The sequence below is a fragment of the Chinchilla lanigera genome, unplaced genomic scaffold (genome assembly GCF_000276665.1).
Source record: "Chinchilla lanigera isolate Chin_1 unplaced genomic scaffold, ChiLan1.0 scaffold00104, whole genome shotgun sequence".
In the NCBI taxonomy this organism is placed as follows: Eukaryota; Metazoa; Chordata; class Mammalia; order Rodentia; family Chinchillidae; genus Chinchilla; species Chinchilla lanigera.
Genome location: NW_004955505.1, coordinates 5,598,690 through 5,610,396, shown reverse-complemented (window position 1 = coordinate 5,610,396; position 11,707 = coordinate 5,598,690). Strand labels below are relative to the sequence as shown.

At 37.4% G+C, this 11,707-nt stretch overlaps 1 protein-coding gene across 1 annotated transcript in view; it reads left to right on the top strand.

Moving 5' to 3' along the window:
• The window catches only part of Far2 (fatty acyl CoA reductase 2), a gene marked incomplete in the record, with an annotated part of 138,389 nt that overhangs the window by 113,838 nt on the left and 12,844 nt on the right, over nt 1-11,707 (top strand). Inside the window, 4 exon segments of the mRNA XM_013505936.1 lie at nt 2,509-2,686; nt 3,975-4,019; nt 7,068-7,186; nt 7,921-7,988. Of these exon segments, the coding sequence (XP_013361390.1) occupies nt 2,509-2,686; nt 3,975-4,019; nt 7,068-7,186; nt 7,921-7,988 (410 nt within the window).

The following is an 11,707-nucleotide window of genomic DNA, read 5'->3' as shown; positions in this document are numbered from 1 at the left end:
TTTAAAAAGAACAGTTCCACTGGGTTGGGGAATTCAGTTCCTAGGTAGGGTCGTGCCTAGCACACACAAGGCCCTGGTCAATCACTAGTACCACAAGCAAGCAAACAAGCCTTAGTTGCACTGACTCACGGTGCTTTGTCAAGCAGCTTTATGTGCAGTTGTGCTTATTCCTGTCTGTCCCCATGACACCCTGAGACGTTAGGATAGGTAGAAGCATTGCCATATTTCACAGCAAAAATTCAGGGCATACATTTTCACAGGTAGAAGAAAATGACCTTAGGTCAGTCGACCATTTAATAGCCGGCAAGGAAAGATGAACCTATGTGAGCATAGTTGGCCCTCCGAATCTGTGGGTCTCTTGTCCACGAATTCGGCCAACCTCTGGTCAAAAATATTAGGAGAGGGATCATGTCTACAGTGAACACAGACAGACTTTCCTCTTGGAAAGTCCACTTTCCAATAATTTTGTTATTCCCCAAAAATACAGAATAATGACTTGTTATATAGCACTTACATTGTACTAGGTATTAGAAGTAATCTACAGGTGATTTAAATTACGTACAAGGATATGCATAAGTTATATCCAACTGCTACAGCATCTTCTACAGGAAACCTGCGTATCCACAGATTTGGTACCTATGGGGTCCTGGAGTCCTAGCGACTGACAATAACTGCATTACTGTAAAGGCGCAGGGTCCTTGCATCGTCCCACACTGTCTCCCCACCCCTAAGTGGCTCTGTAATTGAAATATTCTCTATTTCTATATGTATTTTGGAGGTTTGTATTCTACAAAATTTTAAACCTTTTTTATTCAACTTAAGAGGCATTTGAGTGACCCGAATATACTTAGCACTAACAGAACCAAAGCAAGAAAAACTAAGAGATTATAGCCAGTCTTTATGTTCTACCTCAGTATCAGATGAGTTACTACAACTGGGAGACATGATTCTGAATAAGTGCTCAATATTTTGTCAGCAAATCAGTGACAGCTAAGATTTTCCGCAATCAAAACAGTTTGGTTATGTTCTGTCCCATAAAGTAGGAATAAATGTACCAAATACATTAGTTACAAAATTCACACAAACACATTCAGGCAGCCTAGTTTTTTTAAAAAGTTGTATTATATCCATCATTTAACCAAATAGTTCTGCTAAGATAAACATTATATATTTAACTGACAATAACTCATTGCTCTTTTAAAGAAGTGTAGATAGACTTGGGATGGTCAAAATGGTTGTGACATGTTTTTCTGTACATGAGGTACTGCTGTGCTAACAGTGAAATTTGCAACGGCGCCCCGTCTTGGTAGGAGTGCTCAGCAATCACGCTACTTACGCTGCTTCAGATTATTGTAACCACTCCACTTAGATTACAGTGTTCACTAGAAATCTCTGGAAATAATTACTGGTTATTATCTTCAACTGCAAACAAACCTTCAAAATACATTTCATAGATTTCCTTAAGCAGATTACAACTCTGCCACAGTTGCTCTGCTTGTCAAGGCACTGAGTGAAATTTTACAAATGAAAGGCTCTCGCCTTCAAGATCGCACACTGGGTTTTCACGGGACCTCCCTGGGTGTGTGGGCTGTCGTGAGACTCCATAGACACGGACCTCAGCGCCAGGGCCTGGCACATGGCAGTACTTGGGTGCAAGTGTGGTGGTCGAGCATGTGTGCAATGTGAGCTCTTACAAACCCATCAGAGAAGTGAGGGTAATTAGAGGTTATATGTTAGAAGTAGTAGATTGTTTATCTGTTATGCCTATCTATCTATCCTCTACCTATTACTGTCTATCAGTCTATCTATTTATGTCATCTATCCATCTATCAATCTATACCTATCATCTATCATGTATCTAACATCTATCTGTATATCATATATCTATCACCTATCATCTGTCTCCTACCATTTATCATCTATCAATCTTCTATCAATCTGTTATCTGCCTGTCATATATCTATATCTGTCATTTATCATCTACCTATTATCTATCATCTATGTATCATCTCTTATATGTCATCTATCATCTGTCCATCATCTATCATGTATTTATCATCTGTCATTTATCATTTATCATATATTGTCTATCATTATCTGCCTCTGTCTTATATATCATCTATCTGTCCCTCTATCATCTATCCATCTTTCATCTATCAATCATCTATCATTTATGTATCCATAGATCTATCATCTAGCCACCTATCAACTATTTATCAATTTATCATCTATCTATCCATCTATCATCTATCAATCTGCCCATCTATTATCTATCTATCATCTATCCATCTATCATCTGTCCATCTAATTTGGTGGGGGAAAGTAGGGTTTGACTAGAGTGGCTTGCGGAAGATAGCAAACAACTCCTGCCTTGTGATGGCTTGAACAGGTGCACACTCATCTTTGGTAACCTGTCGTGTGCACTAGAAGATGAAAGCTATGTGTCTCGTGTTTTCTCTACATTCTGTTGTGTAGCATGTCACTCCAACTCGTTTTCTTTGCCTTCAGGTGGTTGGATGATGCCATCATTGATGAGATCACTCCCAAGCTGATTGGGGACCGACCCAACACCTACACCTACACCAAGGCCCTGGGAGAGATCGTGGTGCAGCAGGAAGGCGCGAACATGAACATCGCCATCATCAGACCCTCCATCGTGGGCGCCACCTGGCAGGAGCCCTTCCCGGTATGCCTGCTCTGTGGAGTTGGTGTGTTGCTTGCAAACCAGACCCTTCTGGCTCCATTTCTTTTTGATGCCTCCCGGCCTCCATCCACTTCTCCTTGGGATTTGTGGCTGAGTGCAGCAAATCAAAAGCGAATCCATTATATGGTGGCAAAAGTCAATGTTTGATTCAGACTCTAGTTGGCATGAGCCCCCTTTCAGGATTACGCTGAGTGACCTAGAGCTGGGTGGAGATCTTCAATACTATTAACTAACTAGTCCCCAGATTCCCATGGGAGATAATTTCATTACTTGACCTTCGAACTCTCATTTAAATGTGCCAGAATGCTCTTTATTGTCAAGTTGGTGGTATTACAGCTGCCAGGGTAAGCAGGGTACACAAAGCTCACAGCTTCTCAGGTTAGGAATAATAAACTTGTACCTATGTATACTGCTATCACCTTCTGAAAGGTACTTTCAATTATACCGTTTCTCTCAAAGCAACTCTGGGAAGCTCTAGGGCCAGATAAGCCAGAGTCCTGCAACACATCCGAGCAGCACAGTCTTTTGAATTGTGTCACATAAACCTGGGCCAGTACAACTTAGCGTTGGAGAACTGATTAAATGAGACAGCGCTTGAGCAGTGTTTGAAGTGCTTGGGCCTAGTAACAGGATCGACAAAGACTAAACCCTTCCTCTCCTCTCTCCTCTCCTCACTCCCATTATGCATACACATTTTGATTTTTATAGATGAAGAAACAGATTTGCATAGAGCTTAGGAAATAGACTCCAAAAGACATTTCCCCCTATTATCCCTAAACATCATCTTTCCCCTGACATCTCCAGCAGGCTGACCACACACCCTCACCAAAACATATGTTGTATGGACTCTGTTCATGTGAAATGTTCAAGAAGTGAGTAATTCCTATAAATCATGTGTGAAATGTTTTGAGAGAGCTTAAAATCAAAGCTCAGATGGAGAAAAATTAATGTTCGATGAATTGGTTAGCAGATCATAATATTAAGACAAAGTCTAAATTTAGCCCATAAGGTGATATAAAGCAAGAGGAGATTGGTATGAAATCAATGCCAACAAAGTTTATAGTTTGCAAGCTAGGTGAGGTACAGAAAGTAACAAGTGCTTTGCCACTGATCTTTTTTGGGCATCTCAGAAATACTGCATTAGTGTTGTGTACTGTTAGCCGGGGTCTCCGTGCTCTGGTTTGAAATGTATTAAGATTAAACTATAGATGTTCCAAAGACACAGTGATTTTCTGCAACATGTAACCCACAGAGATCTTTTCTTTTTTAGGGTTGGGTTGATAACCTAAATGGACCCAATGGGCTCATTATTGCGGTATGTATAACAATGGGGAAATAATTCCTTGAAATGTAGTGGAGGAATAGTAACATAATTCTTAGTGCTGACTTAGCTTTATGGATCCGAACATACAAATGTTACTGTTCTACGGACAATAGAAGTAGCTTATCTCAGCTTTACTGACTGAAAGGACGTACGGGGTGAAATTACCTTTATTCTGTGAGAGTTTTGTTATCAGGAAAATAGAGGTAATGTACTATCAATTACTGTTCAAGAGTTTTAGCTTGGAAAATGAACATCAACAATTTTATTTTAGTTACCACAAGGTGGGGATATTTTCCCTTTTGTGATTTTGTTAATAGCTTGGTGTTAGTGCAGCAAATTGGGGACGTAGTAAAAGCCTTCTCCTCAGACATGATCAAATTCCTGACTTAACCACATGTAAGTGTTTATGAGTGTGTGCAGATAAAGGAGGCGCGTAGCATTACCAGTTCTTGACATACAGCAAAGAGCTGTGCGCGTCACGGCACATCTCTGAGATGAAGGTTGGTGTCTGTAGGAAGCAGTTTTTCGCCCTTCCTCCCTCATCGGCCAGGGAAGACCTGCACTTGACACACATCTGCCTGCGGCCGGATTGCCCCGCTGTGCTTTTCAGCCAGTGTGAAGGAGCTGAGAACCAGAACTGACTTCACTTTTTGGTACTCTGAATAGAAATTCAGTTATCTAAAAGAGTTAAATTTGAACACTTCATGCTCGCTTTGTTCCTCCCCAGACTGTGTGCAACATGAATCAAGATGCGCATATGAAACAGTCAATTATGACTTATCAAAGATGATGACAGTGAGCTGCCTTCCGCCCCTGATTCTTCTGGGCACTTCTTTCTGTTCCCTGCCCGGCTTTGACTCTCTCCCCTACCGTGTGGCTCGCAGGAAAAGTCTGATGACCTAGAACATCATTATTTTAACATGGGCCAGAGTGGATTTATTACATTGCAAAGCTGCACATTTATTCAGATTTTCTAAGATTTTCCCAAAAAACTGGTTTATGTTCAAAAAAAGGGGGATCAGTTACAAAAAAAATAAATTAGGAACATAAGAAACATAAAAATAAATTAGCTAATAATTTCAAATGAATGCTGGAAAAATGCAAAGCATAAAGAATCAACATACTTCATGAAGTCTGTAAGTTATTAATAGCAATAATTCACAGTTCTTATATCTTGTGTAACATCAGTGATCTTCGAAGCGAACTAAGCACCAAACACAAACTAAATAATTGTGGTTTTTTTTCCCAAGCAAATTTTGTTCTATTAAATGGTGGAATTGTATTCATTACCTTTTTTTCAGATAAATGTTTCTTTTCTTTTCTTTTCTTTTCTTTTTTTTTTTTTTGTTTTTCTCCGGTACCAGGAACCGAACTCATGACCTTGCGCTTGCCAGGCAGGCGCTTTGCCGCTGAGCTAAATCCCCAGCCCCCAGATAAATGTTTCTTAACCTTTTAATGCTTGTAAGTTAATATGCACTAGGAGAAAACAGTCACTTATGAAATGGTAAAAGAAATCCATGAAAATTTTAGGAAACCTGAATTCTTAAAATGTTACAAATTAACTCTGAAGATGTGAAAATCCACTCTTGGTGTCTTTTTTTTTATGTACATGATTGCAGTGCCTCAGGTCTGCACTCCTTGTGTGGAGTGGGTGTATGCAAGGGATGCATCATCCTTCCTTTTTGATCCCCTTTCCCTCCCCTGCTCCCTCCCCCATCTCTTGATCACCTTCCCATTTGAGAGAGATCTATCTCCCTAATTTCTATTAGCCATCTTTCATTTTACATTTTATTTTATTTTTTTAAATTTTTTTATTTTAAAAATAAAAGTAGGAAAATATTAACAGGAAGACAGCCTTTTACAAAATAGCAAAAGAACAGTACAGACAATACAGAGTGACAAACAAAGTGGTAGGAAATTAACAGTGCTTGTTGTATTAGTTGTTCTACTGTCTCCTGTTTCCTTGCTGAAAGAAACTGTCAATGAGTCCTTGGTTGATCAATATTGCATGTCTCTATCTGTTTTCATGAGAAACCACTTTGAAGATATCAATATGTAATACATTTTATTTTATAATTTGAGTTTCTCGTGTAAGAGAAACCATGCAATATTTAAGCTTGTGTCTGATTTATTTCACTTAATATTATGGTTGCAAGGTAAGCACCCATCTTCCTACAAATGACTCAAGTTTATCTTTCTTTATGCCATAATAGTACACCATTATGTGTAAATACCACGTTTTCTTTATCCACCCATCCATAGATGGGCATACAGGCCGTGTCCAAAATTTAGCTATTATGAACTATGCTATTATAAACATGGGTGCATAGATCACTGTAATACAATGTCTTTAACTCTTTTGAGAAGATACCTAAAAGGAGAATAGCTGGATTAAAGGGAAATTCTAATTTTAGTTTCTTTGAGGACTCTCCATACTGATTTCCATAGTGGTTATACCAGATTATATTCCCATTTTCCCCACATCCTCACCAGCATTTGTTATTATTTGGTTTCTTGATTGTAGCCATTCTTTCTGGGTAAGATGGAATCTCAGAGTTACTTTAATTTGTGTTTTTCTAATGGCCATCATTGTTGAGCATTTCTTCATGTATTTATTGGCCATCTGCACTTCTTCAGAGAAGTGTCTATTCATTTCACATACCCATGTTTTGATTGGCTCTTTTATTTGGGGGGGAATCTAATATTTTTTAGTTATTTATATATTATAGATATTAGTCCTCTGAGGAGTAGCAGGCCAAAATTTTTTCCCATTCTGTAGGTTTTCTTTTCACTCTGGGTTGTTTCTTTTACTGTGCAGACGTTTTTTAATTAAGTATATTAACTCTTAGAACTTTGAGTAATTTTATTCCCTAAAGGAACCCAACAGCCACTAGTGGTTCCCAGAAATGGTGGCGCTTGAAGTTAATTTGGCTGGGCAAACTGGATATGCTGGGAGGTAATATATAGCATAGTCATCTAGTAAATAGCAGCAAATTAATATCAGCTATTTTACTAACGGTTCTTCTGTTTCCTGTGCAGGCTGGGAAAGGGTTTCTTCGGGCCATCAAAGCTACTCCAATGGCCATTGCAGATTTAATCCCAGCAGATACAGTTGTCAATCTCACCTTAGCAGCAGGCTGGTACACTGCAGTGCACAGGTATGGGTGCTCAAGTGATCTTTCAAAAATTTGATGAGGAAAGGAGTAAGTATGTTAGGTGCATTTTCAAAATAGAGGCACTTCATTGTAGAAGACCTCTAGTACAATGAAGTGTTTCTTTCAATGTTTTATATAGTTCCCAAGATACCACCATTTATGCATTGAGCTGTTGCATAAATACTGCTTTGCATTTGGTTGATCATAAAATAGTGCACTCTGAAAATCACATACCATGAAATTCTTGATACCCCAAATATTTCTTCTGTTCAGTAATCTATGCTGCTACCGCTTCTCTTTTTAACGTAAAGATATGATGAAAACTGATCAACTGATAGCATATTTTATATTTCAATGAACTGTTCAGTTTCTGGTAAATGCCAAAAGTGTAGGTCACTGTGTTGGGGGGGAATTTCCTAATATGAAGGGGAAAAGTAGGTTGCTTATTTATTTGGCTCTGCTAGTAAGTGATAAACAGAATTAAAATTTTCTTATATGAGCTCAGACTTATATCCCCAGTCTCTCATACCTGTTGTCTTGTACATACACCTAGTGTTTTCCAAATCTTCTTCCATTTTGCCTATTGACCCAAACAAGAGATAAAAGATAGGACTTTTTAATAGACTGCTTTAGTCTTGGAAGTTTTGGAAACCATTCTGTCTAATTATTTCCTCTTATTTCTCTTTCATTACTTTTCCATTTTGTTGTATTTATATCATTTTTATTTCATCTTGCAGACCTAAGTCAACATTAATCTACCACTGTACGTCTGGTAATCTCAACCCCTGTAACTGGCTCAAAATGGGTAAGTATGTCTGGTAATGTACGCACAGAGCCACCAGTGTTTGTCTCAAAGATACACAGACAGCATGGGTCATGGAGCTGAGACCCCAGTCAGGGAGAAAGCTGGAAACAATAAGAAACAGAATGGTTGAAATGATAAATATGTCATAATTAACTAGAATGTATTGTAGTCTGCAGAGAGAACAGAGGGTGGAACGGGTGCATGATTGTACAGAATAAGGAGTTGACTAGCTACAGACATTAAAAACCAATAACAAAATCAAGCAAAAGTAAGCAGCATCAGTGATACAATACTCCTCCTGCTGGGCAACTGCTTTTGTATACGTTACGTTGGTGAACTCCTGCGAATGTAGTGATCAAGGGCTGGAGAGCCGAGCCCTTTAATGATTTACTGCATTCTATTTGCCAATATTTTATTGAGAGTTTTTGCATCTATGTTCATTAAGGAGATTGGTCTGTAGTTTTGTTTTGTTTTTTTTTTTCAGTTCTATCGTTATCTGGCTTTGGGGTCAGAGTGGTGCTGGCTTCCACAAATGAGTTTGGAAGACTCGTTCCCTTTCTGTTTCATTGAAGAGTTTGAGTGTTACTGATGACACAATGCCCTTAGAGATCTGGAGAATTGAGCAGGTCCTGGACTATTTTTAGTTGGTAGTTTTTTTTTTTTCCTTCATTTCAAATCTGCTTTTTATTTTTTAAATTATTTTTTATTTTAAAGAGAATGTGTTAAAAAAAAAAAGAGCAATAGCAAAATGCCAACAACATAGACAAAAACAAAACAAAGGGTAGATTTTTTATTACTACATCAGTTTCATTGCTTATTATTGGATTGTTCAAAGCAATTCTTTTGGTTTGGTTTCAGTAATTCATATGAGTCTAGGAATCCATCCATTGCTTCAAGATTTGCTAATTTTTTAGAATAAATTTTTTCATAATAGTTACTATCATCTGGATTTAGATGGTGTCTATTGTGAGTTTGCCTTTTTCATTTCTCATAGCATTGACGTAAGTGTTTTTTCTCTTTTTTATGGGGAAGTTTGGCTAAGAGTTCATCTATTTTGTTTATTCTTTCAAAGAACCAGCTCTTCAATTTGTTGAAAATTTGTATTGTTTTGTTAGTCTCAATTTCACTAATTTCTGCTCTGCTATTTATAATTTCCCTCCTTAATTTTGGTTTGGGCTTGGATTGTTATTATTTTCAAGCATTTTGGGGAACCTCATTAGGTTAATTTTTTTAAGCTCACTGTTGTTCTAATGTGACCATTGATTGCAATAAGATTCCCTCTTAGGTCTGTTTTCTTTATGTCCTATAAGTTGTTTGCTTTCAGAAAATGTTTAATTGCTTCTTTGATTTATTCTGTGACTCATATGTTCAGGGAGTTGTATTGAGTTTCCAGGTCCTTGTTTTATAAGTTTATGAGTCCTTGATTGATCAATATTGCATGTCTCTATGTGTTTTCATGAGAAACCACTTTCAAGATACCAATATGTAATACAATAATCATTGTTGATTTCCTACCACTTTGTTTGTAACTCTATATTGTCTGTACTGTTCTTTTGCTATTTTGTAAAAGGTTGTCTGTCTGTTAATGTTTTCCTCCTTTTATTTTTAAAATAAAAAAAAAGGTTTCCAGGTGTTCCTAAATTTTGTGTGGTTTCTTCTGTGGTTTCTTCTGTGGTTTCTTCTTGTGTGATTTCTAGTTTTGTTTTCTAGTTTTGTTGCACAATGGTCTGGTAGTAAGTATGAAGTGATTGCAATTCTTTTTTTTTTTTTTTTTTTTTTTGAGCAGGCTTTGTAGACTAGTACATGGTCTGCCTTGCAGAAAGTTCCATGTGCTGCCTAGAACAATTTGTACTCTGTTGTATTAGGGTAGAACACTCTGTAGATATTAAGTCCATATGTTCAAGAGTGTGGTTCAGCTCTGATATTTCTTTATGGATGTTTTGTATAGTTGATCTCTTTGCAAAAGTGGTGTATTGAGGTCACTATGATTATGTTAGTGTTTATTTGATCTTTTATGTCCAGCAGCATTTGTCTTATAGGTGCTCCAGTATTCAGCACATACAAATTTACAAATGTTACTTCTTCTTGTTGAATTAGTTTCATATAGTATGTAGTGACATTCTTTGTCTCCTCTGATCAGTTTTAGCTTGAGGTTTATTTTGAGAGTAAAATTGCTACCTCTGCTTGTTTTAGAGGTACTTGTACATGAAATACTATTTTCTATTCTTTGATTTTTAGGCAATAGATATCTTTTTGTATTAGATGAGTTTCTTGAATGCAACAGACTGTTGGATTCTGTTTTTTGATATAGTCTTCCAATCTGTGTCTTTTAACTGGGGAGCTGAGGTCATTAACCTTGACAAATATTACTGAGAGGTATAGAGTAATTCCTAGCCCTGCATTCTTCTTCTGTTGATGACTCCTTTTTCTGTTCCTTTTTTTCTTAATCTACTCTGCTTGGCTGATGTATTCATTCCATCTGGATTTTTTGCTTTGTTGGCTTTGTTGTATCTGTCTAGGATATTCTTGAGTATTTTCTAGAGTACTAGTTTGGAATTCATACCTTTCTTGAGTAGTTCTTTTTCATGGAGTTCTTATTTCTCCATCTATTTTGAAGGAAAGTTTTGCTGGATATGTTAATCTGGGTGGAAAGTTATTTGTTTTTAGGGCCTGAAATACTTCACTGTAAGCTCTTCTGGTCTTTAAAATTCGCTGTGAAGTCACCTGTAGTTCTGATCGGTTTAAATTTATGTGATTTTTTGCTTTTCTCTGATAGCTTTTAAAATTCTGTTTTCTTGTTGAACATCTGGCATTGTAATTATATTGGGTCATGGAGAGCTTCTTTTTCATTGTAGTTGGTATTCTGTAGGTCTCACTTCTTTTTATGTTGAATTCTTTCCTCATACTTGGGAGGTTTTCTACTATGATTTCTGTAAATGTATTATTCTATGTGTGCTGTCTTTTGTGCATGATTTTAGAAACCATCTTCACATTGGTCATTTCTGCAATTTATGAATTCTATACAATCTTTTATATCTAGTATTTCTGAGATTTTTTTCTTAGATTCTGTATCTTTAGTAAATTTGTCACTTGTTTTAAAACCATTTTGGTCATCTCTTCCAAGTTTTTATTTATTTCCCCAAAATCCACATTGGTCATTTTGTGTGATACTTCCATAAACTTTTGGGTCAAGTCCTCTTTGAACTCGCCGAGTTTCTTTAACTCTTCTTTAGTCAGTTTGTAAAGCTCTGCTCCCTGATGTTTGCTTTCCTCTCCATGGGTACCCCTTGGATATGCCTTGGGGAAGGTGGGAGACCTTGGGGGCCTTTTTTGCCCGTTTTCTCATGTTCCCATGTGTATAGTTTTTTCCTCCACACACATTTCTTTTTTGGTGCTGAAAGTTGAGGTCAAGTGAGGAGAGTTTATAATTGATATGATCTTTTTAATAAAATACTGCCTTCCTGTGATTTGTTTTCAGCTTTTCCCAAAGATAGTAGACACCGATTCAGGTACTTAATGTAAGTGATTTGGACTGTGTCCCTGTGTTCTGAGGAAGCAATTATTTGTGGTTATGACAACATCACAGATTCAGTTATCCTTCACGTAGACTTTGCATTTATACTTTCACGCTTGTTCAGTACTCTTCGTAGCCTACCTTTAGTGTGGATGGAGAAGTGGAGGGATGGGTAAAGCGGGAGGAGTCTAGGTCAGCACGGGGA